The sequence below is a fragment of the Carettochelys insculpta genome, chromosome 26, assembly GCF_033958435.1.
Source record: "Carettochelys insculpta isolate YL-2023 chromosome 26, ASM3395843v1, whole genome shotgun sequence".
NCBI lineage: Eukaryota > Metazoa > Chordata > Testudines > Carettochelyidae > Carettochelys > Carettochelys insculpta.
In genome coordinates, this window is record NC_134162.1 from 499,422 (window position 1) to 516,805 (window position 17,384).

The 17,384-nt window shown below is 60.6% G+C and overlaps 1 protein-coding gene across 1 annotated transcript in view; it reads right to left on the reverse strand.

Annotated features, from left to right (window-relative positions):
- Positions 1-1,365: 1,365 nt before the first annotated feature.
- The window catches only part of LOC142001720 (receptor-type tyrosine-protein phosphatase V-like), a 49,190-nt gene continuing 33,171 nt past the window's right edge, over positions 1,366-17,384 (reverse strand). Inside the window, exons 27-37 of the mRNA XM_074977241.1 lie at positions 16,880-17,040; positions 16,398-16,533; positions 15,465-15,544; positions 14,896-14,983; positions 14,140-14,230; positions 13,388-13,464; positions 12,435-12,569; positions 9,945-10,067; positions 9,156-9,313; positions 8,483-8,618; positions 1,366-4,772 (exon numbers count right to left, since the gene is read on the reverse strand). Of these exons, the coding sequence (XP_074833342.1) occupies positions 4,713-4,772; positions 8,483-8,618; positions 9,156-9,313; positions 9,945-10,067; positions 12,435-12,569; positions 13,388-13,464; positions 14,140-14,230; positions 14,896-14,983; positions 15,465-15,544; positions 16,398-16,533; positions 16,880-17,040 (1,245 nt within the window). The 3' untranslated portion in view covers positions 1,366-4,712. The remainder of the gene's footprint in view (positions 4,773-8,482; positions 8,619-9,155; positions 9,314-9,944; positions 10,068-12,434; positions 12,570-13,387; positions 13,465-14,139; positions 14,231-14,895; positions 14,984-15,464; positions 15,545-16,397; positions 16,534-16,879; positions 17,041-17,384) is intronic.

A 17,384-nucleotide genomic window follows, 5' to 3' on the forward strand; every position in this document is an offset into this window, starting at 1 on the left:
GCATCTGCCTTCTCTGCCTGCTTCCCATCAGTGACACAGGGGCTCGGAACTTGCCCGTCTCCAGGGTGTGGCGAGGCCCAGCTGCACCAGGGCTGTGTGAGGGCAGTGGGCACAGAAGGGACCAGCTGGGGGGTCAGTGCATGTGATGGCAGTGGTCCCCCCCTCGGCAGTGCAGGGCTGTGCCTCAGGGCTGCTGCAGTGTTTGTGTTTCCGCTCTGACATGGCTAAGGCCTGGCCTGGCTGTGCGTTGCAGTCCCTGGCCGGCCCAGCGGAAATAGGGCACATTCCATTGGCCTTTGGCCTCACAAATGACCCCTCAGTGGCTCCTGGGGCACTGCTGCGGCATGCGGCCACAACCCCAGGCATTCGGCTTTACTTGGCGGGCAGCCCATTGCTGCTGCAGCCTGCTCTCTGCAGAGCCTGGCGGCACCCCCCTGGGACAGCCCGGGAGTGGCCGGAGCCGTTCAAATCAAGACAAACCCTGGCAGGTTCCTGCAGTCCTTCTTCCTCGCTCTTTCGCACGGCGTCTGGTGGGACTGCCTGCGCCGGGGGAGATACGGTCCCACAGCGGGTGCTCTGGACCCCCCAACCCCCGCCCATGGGATGAATATGCAGGTCCTCTAGATCCCCACCAGAGGACGCTGACCCATGCGCCCCAGTCTAGCGCAGCAGGGCCCCGTGGCTGAAGGAGTGACTGATTGTAGCTGGCGGGGTTTTCCCCCACCTGTATGGGCATCCCGCCGCAGACCTTAGAGACGGGATCCTCTCATCTGCCAGTTAGTCCCAGGTTTGCTGTTATGCTCTGGCCCCACACTCATGCGGTCTGTATAAATACAGGGCTGATGGGGGCTGTCAGTGGGAAAGGAGTCCCACCCCTGTTCTCCTGGCTATGAGAGTAGAGGCCCGTGGGCAGGACTGTCCCAAGTGACTGCAGGGTTGTCCTGTGTCCTGCCCTAGCACGGGGACTCAGTTCTCGGGTGTCGTGAATGAATGGAGGGAATGGCCAGAGCCTAGCAGAGGGCTGTCAAGCAGGTGGCTGGGCCAGCCAATGGGGGGAAGAAAAACTTTTTTGAACTGACAACAATCATAGCCTGAGGGATCTTTGTGCGTGTGGCTGCAGAGGAGAAGAGAGGGAGATGGTTACTCCTGAGCAGCTGGAATGAATCCAGTAAACACCCTGGCCATCTCACAGTCAGCCAGAGATATGTGAGAAGAAGGGAAATGTGTAGTTGGATGCAATCAGGTTATGGTTATTTTGAATTTGGTGTGGACTACTTGTTTTTCAGTGGCTCTGGTTAATGACTTGATTCCTTCCACTGTAATCTGTAATTTCTAACACAAATCCCAAGTAAGTAATTCTCTGTGCCACAACCAGTATAATTATTTTCTTGTGTTTTGTACATAAATCACATTTTCTTGTAGCAAATGAGCTGATTCCTGTGTCCTGAAACAGGTCTGTGTCCATCCATGCCTCAGACTGAAGGCCAGCTATCAGATTATAGAATCATAGAATCCTAGGGCTGGAAGGGACCTCAGGAGGTCATCTAGTCCAACCCCGTGCCCAAAGCAGGATTAACCCCCACTAAGTCACCCCAGCCAGGATCTTCTCAAGCTGGGACTTAAAACCTCGAGGAGTGGAGAATCCACCACCCCTCTAGGCAATGCATTCCAATGCTTCACCACCCTCCTGGGGAAGTAGTTTTTCCTAATATCCAACCTACACCTCTCCCTCTGTAACTTCAGACCATTACCCCTTGTTCTGCCATCTGACACCACTGAGAACAGTTTCTCTCCATCCTCTTTAGAGCCCCCCTTCAGGAAGTTGAAGGCTGCTATCAAATCACCCCTAAGTCTCCTCTTTTGTAAACTAAACGAGCCCAAAGCCCTCAGCCTCTCCTCATAGCTCTTGTGCTCCAGCCCCTTAATCATTTTTGTTGCTCTCCACTGAACCTGCTCCAGCAAATCCACATCCCTTTTATACTGGGGGGCCCAAAACTAGACACAATACTCCAGATGTGGCCTCACCAGTGCTGAACAGAGGGAAACAACCACTTTAGATCTCCTCAAAATGCTCCTCCTAATGCACCCCAGTATGCCATTAGCCTTCTTGGCTACAAGGGTACACTGTTTACTCATATCCAGCCTTTCATCCACCATAACCCCTCGGTCCATTTTCACTGTACTGCTGCTTAGCCAGTCGGTCCCCAGCCTATAACAAGGCTTGGGATTCTTCTGCTCCAGGCGCAGGACTCTACACCTCTCTTTGTTGAACCACATCAGATTTCTTTTGGTCCAATCTTCCAATTTATCCAGGTCACTCTGGATTCTCTCTCTACCCTCCAATGTATCTACCTCTCCCCCTTGCTTTGTGTCATCCGCAAACTTGCTGAGGGTACAATCCAGTCCCTCATCTAGGTCATTAATAAAGATGTCGAACAACACTGGCCCCAGAACTGAGCCTTGAGGTACTCTGGTTGAAACCAACCGCCATCCAGATATTAAGCCACTAACCACTACCCATTGGGCCTGACTGTCAAACCAGCTTTCTATCCATCTTATAGTCCAAGGATCCAATCCATATTTCCTTAACTTATGGGCAAGAATGTTGTGGGAGACTGTATCAAAAGCTTGCTAAAGTCAAGGTATATCACGTCCACTGACTTCCCCATGTCCACAGAGCCTGTTACCTCGTCATAGAAGCTAATCAGATTGGTCAGGCAGGACTTGCCCCTGGTGAATCCATGTTGGCTACTTTTGATCACTTTCCCCTCTTCCAAGTGCTTCAAAATGGATTCCTTGAGGATCCCCTCCATTATTTTCTCAGGGATTCAGGTAAGGCTGACCGGTCTATAGTTTCCTGGATTGTCCTTCTTTCCTTTTTTAAAGATGGGCACTACGTTTGCTTTCTTCCAGTCATCTGGGATCTCTCCCATCTCCAAGAGTCTTCAAAGATAATGGCCAAAGATTCAGCAATGGCATCTGCCAATTCCCACAGTACCCTCGGGTGCATTAAATCCAGACCCATGGATTTGTGCACATCTAGTTTTTCTAGATAGCTCAGAACTTGTTCCTTCCCCACAGATGGCTGCCCTCCACCTTCCCATACTGCATTGTCTAGGACCGTCATGAGGAAGTTGACTTTGTCCATGAAGACTGAGGCAAAAAAACGCATTGAGTACTTCAGCTTTTCCTATGTCGTCTGTCATAGGTTACCTCCCTCATCCAGTAATGGCCCCACACCTTCCCTGATAACCCTCTTATTGTTCACATGCCTGTAGAAACCCTTCTTGCTACCTTCACATCCCTTGCCAGCTACAGTTCCGATTGTGCTTTTGCTTTCCTGATTACTGCCCAGCATTCTCCAGCCGTATGTTTACACTCCTCCTTAGTCATCTGTCCACGTTTCCATTTCTTATACGCATCCTTTCTGAGTTTAAGCTGACTAAAGGATTTCCTTGTTGAGCCAAGCTGGTTGCCTACCATGTTAGCATTTCTTACTATACAGTGGGATGGTTTGATTACAGCTCTTTGTTCCCAAGCTCTTGCTTAAGGGGAGGATAAAAGTTGGAGTTTATTCCACAGGGAGACATCCCCAAGTGTGTCTTCCTGGGCCAAAAGGATTTTTTTTTTTTACTTGGGTGGTGGCAGCTACCCCCCTCCCAAGCAGGATCAGGGAATCTGGGACCTTGGGGAGTTTTTTAAGCAAAGCCATGCAGGCAAGGTGTTTTTAAGGTTTGGCGCGCCCCCCCCCTCTTTCTGCACTCAGAGGGTCAGAGTCGGGAGGCAGCCCTGACATCAGGGCTGAGCAGTCGGGCTCTGCAGACACAGGGGCAGGCGACATGGCAGGACAGAGTGTGGCAGCCAGACCAAGGATGTGCTCATGGTGGCGTAGGACTTCCCATCAAGGATGGTGCATGCCACCTGCCTAGCAGGTGTTCAGGCAGGCCAGAGAAGGCAGCAAAAATGATGGTTTGTTCAAGGACGCTGATTTCTGGGGTGGTTTCCTTTGTTGTCCATACCTATTGCTCGGTGACACATTTATTGAGAGACCCTGTTCCTCTTGGTCCCCAGCCCTGGGTCATGGCGTCTCCCAAGGGCTCCAGCACACCCAGACCTTCTGCTCAGTGAAATGTGGCTCCTGGGACTTCCAGCCCTCTTGCTAGACCAACACCGGCTCGGCAGGGCTCACCGGTCCGAGCCAGGCCCAGAAGGGAGGGCACCCCATGTAGTCTGTCCTGGCCTCAGCAGGTGGTGGAGGGCAGCAGGATCCCAGGTGTCATGGCAACTGGATTAATGAGCCTTCCAGCATCTCAGGAATCCCAGGCAGCAGAAATGTTGCCTTTGTTGTGCTTTGAACCCTGAACAAGTTCCCCCGACCCCATGCTTCCGGGGGAGTGGGCTGCAGCCCTGTGGATGGAAGATGGACACTCCCAGGGGCTGGTGGACATGATGCCTGTGCAACCAGCTCTCTGGCCACATCCTGGGAGAAGGAGACCAGGAGAGTTTGAGATTTGGACCTGTCACATTGGCTGATCCAGTCTTGGCTCCTGGCCTGTGCTGGCTCTTGGACCGGGAGCTGACTGGTGCCTCTCCTCCGGCAGGTCCCTCTCTCCAGAGGGAGCTTCAGTCGGATTTGTGTGACCAGCCCTGGGACGTGCTCTCCTCAGCCTGCTCGGTGCTGGGCTCCCTGGGGCAGGAGCTGCTGTGCTCGCCTAGGGCTGTCTCTGGGCCAGGATGTCCCGGATGCAGGTGTACAGGAAGATGTACTGCTCCTGGAAGGAGGCAGGAGACAGAGCATGTGTTCAGAGTCGCTCCCGATGGGGAGGGAGCTTGTCACTGCGGGTACAGAGGGAGATGCTGGGCAGGCCCCCTGATTGCCATTGTTCTGCTGTCGCCCCATCTCTGAGCACCCGGCCGCACGAAACTCTGGCTGGAAGCAGGGATGACTGGTGAGGGTGTCGTGGGGGGGCACTGGCCACGTGACCACCACAACCCCGTCTGCCCCAGGCCGTCTCTGCCCTGCCTGCCTCCCCCAAGTGATGTGGCCCGGGGATCCGAAATCAGCAGCAGGCCTGGCTTCCCTGCAGCCCTCAGCAGCGGCAGGGGAGGCTGGGCAACGCGGCCTCAGCGCGTTCATCTCCTCCGGCTGCATCGCTCCACCGCCCACCTGCGCCCCGAGCCGTGTTCCCGGAGAGCAAAGCCAGCTGGGCCACGCTGCTCTGCACTGCTGGGGAGCCTTATCCCTGCTGCAGGCACAAGGCCCCCTGCTAGTCCCCTCCAACACCCAGCGACTCTGGCCCCCAGGCTGCTGGCAAGCTCCTTGCCTCTCCCACCCTGGCACTGGGAGGGGAGGGATGTGCCCCGAAACCCCACAGTACATTGCTTCTGGCTGGAAGGGACCTCAGGAGAGCATCAGGTCCAGCCCCCTGCACCGTGGGAGGAGCTGGGGCCCCCTGACAGGCATTGGCTCAACCTGCTCTGAAAACCCTTCAGGGCCGGGGATTGTGCTGCCTCCCGTGGGTTGGAAGTGGGCCAGCGCTTAACCGCCCATGTAGTTAGAGAGTTCTCATTCCTCGCTGCAGAGTAACCCGAGTGCGACCTGTGCTGCCTTCTGTGGCCAGGAGAACACGGCCAGGCCCCACGCAGCTGCCTTTCTTCAAGACTTAACGCCCAGTTTATAACGTTTCATCCTAAGTCGGGGGCTCTCCAACCCCTGGGGCCTTTCCCTGCTTGTCTGTTCTTGCTCCAGCCTTTTCGAACATGCAGGGTGGGACACATGGCTCATCTGAGGCCCAACCAGCGCTGAGTAGAGCTGTACAATTGTCTCCCATGTCTTGCCCATGACACCCCTTCCAAGGCCCCTCAAAGTGATATTTCTCTTTTTTGCAGCTTCCTCACACTGGCTACGTCTACACGTGAAGCCTACATCGAAATAGGCTATTTCGATGAGTAACGTCTAGACGTCCTCCAGGGCTGGCAACGTCAATGTTCAACTTCGACATTGCGCGGCACCACATCGAAATAGGCGCTGCGAGGGAACGTCTACACGCCAAAGTAGCACACGTCGAAATAAGGGTGCCAGGCACAGCTGCAGACAGGGTCACAGGGTGGACTCAACAGCAAGCCGCTCCCTTAAAGGGCCCCTCCCAGACACAGTTGCACTAAACAACACAAGATCCACAGAGCCGACAACTGGTTGCAGACCCTGTGCATGCAGCATGGATCCCCAGCTGCCGCAGCAGCAGCCAGAAGCCCTGGGCTAAGGGCTGCTGCCCACGGTGACCATAGAGCCCCGCAGGGGCTGGAGAGAGAGCATCTCTCAACCCCCCAGCTGATGGCCGCCATGGAGGACCCCGCTATTTCGAAGTTGCGGGACGCGCAATGACTACACGGTCCCTACTTCGACGTTGAACGTCGAAGTAGGGCGCTATTCCCATCCCCTCATGGGGTTAGCGACTTCGACGTCTCGCCGCCTAACGTCGAAGTTAACTTCGAAATAGCGCCCGACGCTTGTAGCCGTGACGGGCGCTATTTCGAAGTTAGTGCCGCTACTTCGAAGTAACATGCACGTGTAGACACGGCTACTGGTGGCCCCTACGACGTACTCTGACCCCGGGCTCCTTCAGAGGTGCCTGCACCAAGGCAGTTATCACCCAGGCTGCCCGTGTCCACCTGATTTTACCTTCCCAAGTGAGGGGCTTTGCACTTGGTCTTTACTGAACACCTTGTTCTAGAACCAGACCAACCTCCCAGATCAGCCAAGGTCAGTTTAAATTCTAATCCCGTCCTCCGAGCGCTTGCAACCCCTCCGCACTGCGTCTTCCCCTCCCCTTCACTCTCCCAGACGTTCATGACAATACTGACTAGCACCAGGCCCAGGGCTGAGCCCTGCAGGGCCCCAGTCGATACGTGTTCCAAGCTGGACTGCAGCCCATTGAGAACTCCTCCGTGAGCCTGGTCTCCCGCCAGTAGTGTGTCCGTCTTACCCCACAGGTCCCTAGTTTGCTTCTGAGACTGTCGTGTGGGACTGTGTGGTAAGTCTCAATAAACTCAAGCTGTCTCACAGCACTGCCTTCCTCATCCACAAGGCTAGTGACCCTGTCAAAGGAGGAATTAGGCTGGCCGGCTTGGTGTGATGTATTCCTTATACCCCCATTACCTTCTGTGTACTCACAGACTGCTCTATAATGCTGTGTCCTCTCTGTTCCCGTGTCCAGGACATTAAATTCCATGTCTGAATGACTGAAACATGGGGCACTTCAGAGCCCTGCACCATTAACTGCATGGGGCTGGCCCAGCCGCGGCTTGGGTACTTGGCTCCATCCAGGCTGTGAAATAACCTGACCTCCACCCCCGGTCAACGCACATCGGCTCGAGCGGTCGCCGGCTCCAGGCAGAGGATTGCAGTGGGGCAGGGTTCAATGCCAGCACCGTGAGGCTGGTGTCACAGTACCATCTAGTGGTGCAATGTGTGTGCGGCTCCCAGCAAAGCCTCAGCCCAGTCAGCCACTGGACTGCGGGCAGCGGGGTCTGAGTGTCATCTGGCTGCCCCCAGCCCTGGGGTGAGCTGGGCCTCTCGTGGCTGCAGGGCGCAGCGGGGGAAGGCTCAGATCGGCACTCAGCGTATGACTGCGCTGCAGCTGGGAGCGAGCGCCCCAGCGTGGCTAGACAGACTCAGGCCAGCCATCTGAGCCCAAACCCAGCTACTCCCTCGGTACGCGCTCTGGCAGCACGGCCTGTGTGAGCACCCGTCTGCCCCGGGCGGGGATGCGTGCCCCCAGCTGCAGAGCGGAAGTGCTCAGGCACGGCGGTAAGGAGCGCCACGTAAGAACCTATCGACACTGCAAGGGGGCCCAGGACAACCCTGGAGACTTCCAATACCCCAGTCTACCCCAGTGCCCAGATCCGGAGGTGGGCAGCGGACATGGGAACAGACAAGGGGTCCATGCCCGGATTGGCAGGGACGGAAGGGCGAGCGACGTGAGGGTTTGATTTTCAGCTCTGCCTCTTTCCTGGGCCGGGACTGAGCGGAAGCAGAGGGCTTTCACCTCAGCGTCGCAGGCCTGTCCCCCTGATCCTGCGAGTCATTTAGCCCCCTAACTCCCAGTGAAGTCCGTGGGAATTAGGCACTTAAATGCCATTGCGGAGCTCGGTCTGGGAGTCCTTGCAGAGCGTGGGGCAGAAGATGCAAACTCCCTCCGTGAATTGGCCCCTCAGCACCTCCTGGCTGGGCACAGAGAGGCCCACAGAGTACGGGTAGGACCAGGCCATGTCCAGCTCAGGCCAAGAGACCCACCTTGGCGAGCTGGGCTGGGTCCGGGGCTGGGCATGTAGGAGACCCTGGGGGGTCAGGAGGCTGTCAGAGCGCAGAGGTGCCCTGAGCCTGCTCTGAGAAGCTCTCCCCAGCTGCACCCAGGCCCTGGCTCCCTGCACCGGCCTTTGCTCCCTGAGGGCATGCCTGGCCCCTCCCCATCCCACCTACCGGTGTTGGGGTCATGAGGCAGCAGCTCCTCATCAGCCTGAGGGTGACCCCGTAGACGTCCACACTCCGCTCTGCTTTCATCTGGTGCAGCAGGCAGTCCAGGGCGATCAGCGTCCCCATCTGGCCAAGGCCGGTGCTGGAAGGGGCGGCCGGGGAGAGCCATCAACTCTTCTGTCACCCACCATGCAGCCCTTCTCCTCTGGGGCAGGCGCAGACTGGAGATGGGCAGGCCTGGCTGACCACGGAGCCCACCTCCTGGCAGGGCAGGGACAGGACGGGATATTCCCACACAGCATGCTGGGGCAGGGCTGGGAGGCTGGCCTGGCCTCTGGGTGAGCTGAGGCAACCCCTGCACCTGGGCAGGCGGGTACTCATGGCTGCCTGTCTGAGCCTGGGCCCCCAGCCAGGCTCCTCCTTGGCCACCCTGGCTTCTGTCACCCCACCTTGGCTCCCGCAATGGGGCCATATGCAGTGACTGTCAGCATCCGAGCCCCAATCTGGCCCTGGAGGGGGCCTTGGTCAGCACATTTCCCTGGAGCCAGCTGGGGAGAGCTGGCAGTCGTCCGGGCTCTCCCATGGACACGGCGGTCCCCTGCGGAGGGCAGGGTCCATCCAGCGGGCTCTGGCCCTGGGGGATGGCTGGTGGGTGGGAGAGGGAGCCACGCAGCCATACCTGCAGTGCAGGAGCAGGGGGCCAGCTCGCTTCCTGGGCGGTGTGCACCGTCGGACGGCGGTGAGGAACTCCAGCAGGGCCTGGGTGTCCGGCTGCTGCTGGCTCCCCCACAGAGGGAAGAGGAATCGCTGCACCCGCCTCTCCTTCACCTTCTTCTCCTGGCAGGGAGAGAGAGCTATGGGGGGCATGTGGGACGACAGGATGGGGGGTGCTGGGCTCAGCATGGGCAGCAGGGAGGACTAGGTGCCCCATCCCCCAGCCCAGACATGCTGGGCCAGCAGTGCCTGCCGGGGAGGCCCAGCCATCTCCGCACAGAGGTAGCAGAGAGAGCGGCTGGGGGCCGTGACACTGCAGGCAGGGCTGTTCTCCCAAGGCCAGTGAGACTGCCCAGCCCTCACCTGTGATGAGTTAGCAATTCTCAGCCAAGGTGCTGGGCCCCCTGTCTCCCAGGCCAACCCCGCACTGGCTCTCAGGGAGTGCCTGTAGGTCAGAGCTGAGGTGCCTCAGCCGGGAGAGAGGCCGGGTGGGGTGAGCCTGCGCTGACCCTGCCCATGCTCATGCTGTGCCTGGTCCCTGGACTGTCCTCAGAACATCGTGGCCTGTGTATTCTCCATCCTGGGCTCCCGTCCAGCTCTGCTGGTGCCCCTCAGCCCTATAACCCCTTCTGTCTTGTCTGCAGCCTCTGGGGCACTCCTGTCCTGGCGGAAGCTGGCCTGGGCATGAGACCCCTGGGAAGCGCAGCGCTCCCATGGCCGGTGAAACCAGCTTCCTCGCCCCGGGGGCACGTACATGTTTTAGCTTGAGTTGGATGCACCTCCATCCCAAGACATGCTTCTCCACGCCCCGCTGGATGGTCAGCATCTCTGTGTACACGGGCCTGCTCTCCAGGGGCCAGCACACCTCGCTCAGCACCTGCACAACAGCATCCGGTGCTCAGCCCTGACAGCCACCCACTTCCCATCAGCCCCACCCTGGCTTTACTGCCTGGCGCTGGGGCAAGACCACAGCCAGCATGAGGGTGATGCTGTCCAGCAAAGAGCCGCTGCACCTCAGCACATTTGCAGATGACACTAAGCTAGGGGGTCAGGTAGATACACTGGAGGGTGGGGATAGGGTCCAGAGTGACCTAGACAAATTGGAGGATTGGCCCAAAAGAAATCTGATGAGGTTCAACAAGGAGAAGTGCAGAGTCCTGCACTAGGGACGGAAGAATCCCAGACACTGTTACAGGCTGGGGACCGACTGGCTAAGTAACAGTGTAGAAGAAAAAGATCTGGGGATTACAGAGGATGAGAGGCTGGATCTGAGTCAAAAGTGTGCCCTGGTAGCCAAGAAGGCTAACGGCATATGGGTGTGCATGAGGACGAGCATTTCCAGCAAATCTACAGAAGTTATTATTCCCTTCTACTCAGCTCTGGGGAGGCCTCATCTGGAGTATTGTGTCCAGTTCTGGGCCCCCCCAAAGACAGAAATGACTTGGATGCATTGGAGAGGGTTCAGCGGGTGGCCATAAAAATGATAAGGGGGTGGAGCACATGACCTACGAGGAGAGACTGAGAGATTTGGGCTTGTTTAGTTTGCAGAAGAGAAGACTGAGGGGTGATTTGATAGCAGCCTTCAACTTCCCGAAGGGGGGCTCTAAAGAGGATGGATAGAAACTGTTCTCAGTGGTGTCAGAAGGCAGAACAAGGAGCGATGGTCTGAAGTTGCAGAAGGAGAGAAGTAGGTTGGACATCAGGAAAAATGATTTCATCAGGAGGTGAAGCACTGGAATGTGTTACTGAGACAGGTGGTGGAATCTCCATCCCTCGAGGTTTTTAAGTCCCAGTTTGACAAGGTCCTGGCTGGGATGATTTTGTGGGGTTGATCCTGCTTTAGGCAGGGGCTGGACTCGATAACCCCTGAGGTCCCTTCCAGCCCTCTGATTCGATGGTTCTATGATTCTGCAGGAAATGGTGGCAGTGGCTGGGGGGCTGATCCTGAGTGTGAAGGCGCAGTGCCATGCAGACCACGCAGGAAAGGCCAGCATGGGCGGGGCAGGAGAAATATGCGCGGCGCAGTATCAAACCACAGCCAGGGTAGCTCCAGCCCATTCACCCGGGTGGCCAGCGTGGCTTTTCCCCATGGGCAGAGAGCAGAGCAGTCAGAGAATCCGAGGTGCTTGAGGTGACCATGGCGTCAGATTCAGCCGGCCAGTGGGAGGAGGGGGCCAGCGCCCACAGGGCCCCTTCCCCTCGCACTAAACGCCTGTCACAAAGGCAGCGGGACAATGTTCTCTCAGAACTGTTTATTGACGGAAAAACGGGGTTTTGACCAACTTTTCCCTTGGTGTGCCTGCCCCTGGGGGAGTCTCCCCTGATCTGCCAATGGCAGAGCCCCGGAAACCCAAAGGCTTTCCTGTCGGGTCGCCCTGTTAGTCTGTAGCTTCACAAAAAACAAACCCAAAACCCAACCAGCCACACAAACCCAAGCAGTCCTGTAGCACAGAAAGACCAACAACTGTATTTATTAGAAAACAAGAAGTCCTCTGGCACCTTATAGACTCATAGACCTTACAGACACATCTGACGAAGCGGGCGTTTGCCCACAAGAGCTTATGCTCCAATATATCCGTTAGTCTATAAGGTGCCACAGGACTTCTGGTTGTTTTTGGAGATACAGGCTCCCCCTCTGACATTTATCAGACAATGAGCTTTTGTGGGCATGAAAGCTCATTACCTAATAAATAAACCCATTGGGCTTTAAGGTGCTACGGGTCTGCTTGTTTTCTTTTCGCTTGGAAATCCTGCCACAGCGGCTGATGAGAGCTGTCGTCCAATTGCCTCCATGGCCTTCTTGTGCTGCGGTCACGGCCCCAGATCAAACTACATTTCCCATGATGCACCGCCATGCCTCCCCACCTGGGAATACTGTGGTGCATCATGGGAGATGTAGTCTGACCTTGGAGCCTGGTCATGCAGGAGGCTGAACCCGCGAGGCAGCTCCCAAGACCTACCAGGGCGATCACCTTTCCAAACCGAAATCCTTCAGGGTTTGGCCCAATTTTTTCACAGTTCAAATTGCTGCCAAAAATTCACAGAATCACCAAACACTAGATTGGAAGGGACCGGGAGGTCATTGAGTCCAGTCCCCTACCCCCACAAGAGGACCGAGCATTTTCTGGACCATCCCTGATGGGTGTCTGTCTAACCAATCTCAGCTGAGATGGTTGGTAGGAAACCCTCCTTTTCTGAGCAGCTGCAGCCATCCCCTCATGGAGAGGGACGCCCAGCTCCTTACCTGGCCCTTCTCCTGGCAGGGCAGCAAGGTGACTATGGTGTGGACACCGTGGTCCCATACCAAGCGCCAGAACTCCTCCATGGTCACCTTTTCAGGCCCTTGCACAGCCAGATAGTCCCCGGCTGAACTGCAGCCCTGTGTGAAGAACCAGAGTCTTACTGCCTGCCCCAGGGAGGGGCAGAGGAGTTCCCAGGCTCCCTGTCTTTGGACAGCAGCAGGGGCCTGAGCCAGAGGCTGGGAAGCAAGGAGGCCCAGCTGCCTGGGAAGCTAAGAGAGGAGGGAAAGCATTGGACAGTCAAGCAGGGCTAGGGCCCAGGAGAGAGACTGACCCAGAGTCGGAGCGAAGAGGACAGGCAGGGCTCAGCCCCACACACTGATCCCCTGGCCTGCAAGTGCCCAGCCCAGCACCGAGAGCGGCAACAACAGCAGACAAGGATGACAGCTACAGAGACAGGCAGGAGCCTCTCCCCGCCGGACAGGACTGCAGCCCCCGAGGACCAAAGGAGACTGGGTGTGGGGGGAGGGCTGTGGGGGTGGGTCCTAGGGTGGGTGCAGGGGGCGGGAGGGCCGTGGGGGTGGATCCAGGGGTGGGTGCAGGGGGGAGGGCCATGGGGGTGGGTCCCGGGGTGGGTGCAGGGGGAGGTCCGTGGGGGTGGGTGCGGGGGAAGGGCCATGGGGGTGGGTGAAGGGGGGAGGGCCGTGGGGGTGGGTCCCAGGGTGGGTCCTGGGGTGGGTGCGGGGGGGAGGGCCATGGGGGTGGGTCACGGGGGGGAGGGCCGTGGGGGTGGGTCCCGGGGTGGGTGCAGGGGAGGGCTGTGGGGGTGGGGGTGGGGGGGGGGTGCGGGGGGAGGGCCGTGGGGGGTGGGTCCCGGGGTGGGTGCGGGGGGAGGGCTGTGGGGGTGGGTGCGGGGGGGTGGGTGCGGGGGGAGGGCCGTGGGGAGCGGGGGGCTCACCGGGAGGAACCAGCTGCGGCCGAACTCGGCGAGGGGGCTCTGGTCCAGCGGTGAGAACTTGACTCGGGAGCGGTCGTCTGCGGGAACAGGCCTGGCCTGAGGGACTGGGCCGGCCCCTTGGGGCCAGTTCAAGCCCCAGCCCCACGCAGGGGCAGCCGCCGGCTGGAGGGGCTCCAGCGCTGGCCCCAGCTCCCTGCAGGCCCGTCCCCGCCCCCCGGGATGGGCCAACCTGGGCGCCAGGCAGGGCCACACCTCTGCCCACACGTCCCAGCCCAGCCCCTGGCCGCTTGCTCCCAGGTGCGCTTCAGCCATGGCCTGGCCCAGTCCGGAGGATGCTCCAGCCCCAGGCAGGCCAGGGGTCAGCCGGGAGATGCCAGAGCCGGCCCAGCTCAGCACTCTCCCCAGCTCCCCTCACTCTGCGGCTGCTGGTCCGGCCCTGGGGCTGCCCCCTCCCCCCTCCCCCACCCAGTGCCAGGCCTGGGGCTGCCCCCTCCCCCCTCCCCCGCCCGGTGCCAGGCCTGGGGCTGCCCCCTGCCCGCTCCCCCACCCGGTGCCAGGCCTGGGGCTGCCCCCTCCCCCCTCCCCCACCCAGTGCCAGGCCTGGGGCTGCCCCCTCCCCCCTCCCCCGCCCGGTGCCAGGCCTGGGGCTGCCCCTCCCCTCCCTCCCCGACCCAGTGCCAGGCCTGGGGCTGCCCCCTCCCCCCTCCCCCGCCTGGTGCCAGGCCTGGGGACGGAGGTGCCAGGGGGCTCACATGGGAGGATGCTGGAGCCCGGGCGGCTCTCCTGGGCGCCTACAGGTGATGCTGCAGAGCTGCCTTTGTCTTTCGCAGCCTCCAGGAGGATCTGCCACAGGGAGCCAGAGGGGGGGCCTCAGAGCCGGGGCGGGAGAGACGGGGCAGGTCCCAGCTCTGCCCTGCAGGTGATAGTGGGCCGGAGCGTACGGACTGGCGGATGGCTCCTGCCTTGGACAGCAGCAGGGGGTGAACCAGTCCAAAGGGCCGTGCTCCCAGGGCGAGCGCCCAGCTGCACCCCAGCTCAGGGAGCCGGCCCCTGCCTCAGTATCCCCACTGGCCCTGCTGGCCACGCCGTGCAGCACGCGCCCGCTCGACTAGCGCTGTTGGGCTGGGCTGGGAGATTTGGTGTAGCAGCTGAAGGTTCCCAAGGAGATGGAGCCCCTCTGCCGGCCCATCCACCCCGCCCCCAACGCCTGCATGGATCCTGCCCTACACGGACTGGGGCTCTCGGCGAGGGCTGGTGTCCAGGTGGGCGTCTGCCCTGCAGGGGAATCAGGCCAATCTCCGGCTGGGGGACGACGTCCCAGGCCCGGCAGCAATGCCATGGCAATGGGTGTTCCCAGTGCCGGACAGCTCCACAGCGGTCCAATCCGGTGGGTGCCTGGAGCTGCTGGCAGGGGCAGGTGGGGCCCAGCCACTAAACCCCCCTGCAGCCCCCGGCGAGGAGGAGCTGGCGTGTGCTGTCCAGCAGGGCCCGGTTCTGGGCCCTCCTACCTCGTACTCCCGCAGGAAGCCCGCGCTGGACTTGGCCGATTTCTGGGCGTGGTGCTGCAGGAAGCTCTTGAGAGGGATGGGGCAGGACCTGGGAGAAAGCCAGGGGGCAGGGGATTAATACACCTGCCTCTCACAAAGAGCCCCAGGGCCACCCCCTCCCCGCCTGATCCTGCTAGGGCCATGGGAGTGGCCAGCCACCAGCCAGCTGCAGAAGGCATCCCAAGGCCGGCCAGCTGCGGGGAGCCCTGCTGGGAGCGGGCACATCTCTCAGTATTGGAGCCCACTGCCTTGAGGGGTGGGACCCGCTGCGGCTGCCCAAGCAGCGCTGGGCTATGGCAGGACCAGCCCAGCAATGGCGCTAGGGAGTGCGTGGCTGCAGAGCTAGGCGTGGGGCTGCCCAGTGCAGAGAAAGAGGCCCAAGGCCAGGATGTGACCCGCTGCAGTGCCAGGTGGGCCAGCTGGCTGAGATTTCAGACTCCAGTGCCGGGAGCCGCAGGCCTGGACTGGAGTCTGAGGCCTGGGCCCCGAGCGTCCCTGCGTTTGGGATGGGACCGGGCACGTGGCCGTACATCTCTGGCCCAGACAGGCCCAAGAGCAGCTCCTCCATGATCTTCTCCAGAATGCAGCTGTGCAGGAAAACGTACTGGCCCTGGAAGCAAAGCTTGTGGTCAGGGCAGGGCCCCGCAAAACTGAAGCGCCCTGCGGGGGGAGGGAGGGGGCTGCTGGCCCAAAGGGCAGCATCACCTAGTGGGCAGAGCAGGGCCTGGCTCAGGTAGTCAGGAGCCCTGCACAGCCCTGCCGCTGTCTTGTTTGGGTGGCCTGTATAAGTCAGTCTCCCCGTCTGTAAAATGGGGGCAGTAATTCCAGACCCTCTCCCCCGCCTGGCAGGGGGCCAGTGCTAAGCTCAGTGCCCGGCTTTGGGCATGTCCTGTGCCAGTGAGACACGCTGACTCAAAGAATGGGGCCTGGCTGTGGCTGCGGGTCGGGGCTCAGCCACGGCCATGCCGCAATACACAGGAGCCCCACAGTGCATGGGACAAGTGGAGCCACTCCCCCACGGGCCTGCAGAGCTCATTTGGGACGGGCTCAGGCCAATCTGCTTTAGGGAATGTCCCTCCTCCCATCTCTGGGTGCTGGCAGCTCCCGGCCTCCCCACTCTGGCGCTCTGGGCCAGCCCGCACGGACTTCCGGGAACTCCTGCTGGAGGTCTGGCCAGGCACAGGGCTGCTGGGACGTGCCGGGGAGGTGGCTCTACGGGACACCTCGGAGCCCTGTGTGGGACACGGCCTGGAGCAGCGGGACAGGAGGCCCGTGCAGCCCTGCTGCTGCCTTGCTGGGACAGCTCTGTGGCTGAGCTCAGCGCTGCCTGGTGGTAGGTGGCCAGGCTGCCCGGCTCTGTGGCTGGTGGGGCCCACCAGGTGCCGGCTGCCGTGCACAGGGTGGGAGGGCGGCTGAGCTCCAGGTCCCCTAGCCCCGGTTTGGCGGCAGGACAAGAGCCTCACCAGCGTCTGGATCATCTGGTAGCGGCTCATGCGCAGGGTGTAAATAGCGTTGAACACGTCCACCACCTTCTCCTGCTTCAGCTGCTGCAGCAGCCGGTCCAGGGCGATGAAGGTCCCGCTGCGGCCCACCCCCGCGCTGTAGCAGCACAGACGCCAAGGGGTTAAGGCGGGGCAGTTGCTCCAGCCCTGGGGTTCCACTGCCCCCGCCAGGCCCCAGCCCAGGGAGGAGAGGGCAGCAGCCCGCAGCTGGGGCCCTGGTGCCAGAGGAGCGGTGGGGTTCTGGGGCTGACAGGCTCCTCGGGCAGGGGAGCGTCTCCACGTCCCCCAGCGCTCATGGAGACAGGCCGGGGCAGCACCCTTCACTCCCTCTCCGCGGCTCCCCGCCGGCCCCAGGGCTCTCCCCGCAGGGCAGGAGGGGCCCAGCGTCCCCTCCCAGGGAAAGACGCCCCTGCCTGGCTGAGCTGTCACCGGCTGGGCCTCACCTGCAGTGCACCAGCGTTGGCCCAGACCCCTTGGCCGCCTGCCTCTGCTCTCGCGTCAGCTCCAGGAAGGCCAGCAGGGAAGCTGTGGACTCGGGAATGCCGTGGTCGGGCCAGGCCGTGTAGTGCATGTGGGTCACGTGTCTCTCCTCCCGGAGCACCTCCTGCGCAGGCGGTGATGTGATGCTGGTGCACAGCATCCCCAGATGCTCCCCGGCCAGCCCTGGGCCCCGGGCGGATCTCCAGTGTCCCCAGCCGCTCCCTGGCCCTGGGCAGATCTCCAGCGTCCCCAGCCGCTCCCCGGCCCTGGGCAGATCTCCAGTGTCCCCAGCCGCTCCCCAGCCCCGGGCAGATCTCCAGCGTCCCCAGCCGCTCCCCGGCCCCGGGCAGATCTCCAGCGTCCCCAGCCGCTCCCCGGCCCCGGGCAGATCTCCAGTGTCCCCAGCCGCTCCCCAGCCCCGGGCAGATCTCCAGCGTCCCCAGCCGCTCCCCAGCCCCGGGCAGATCT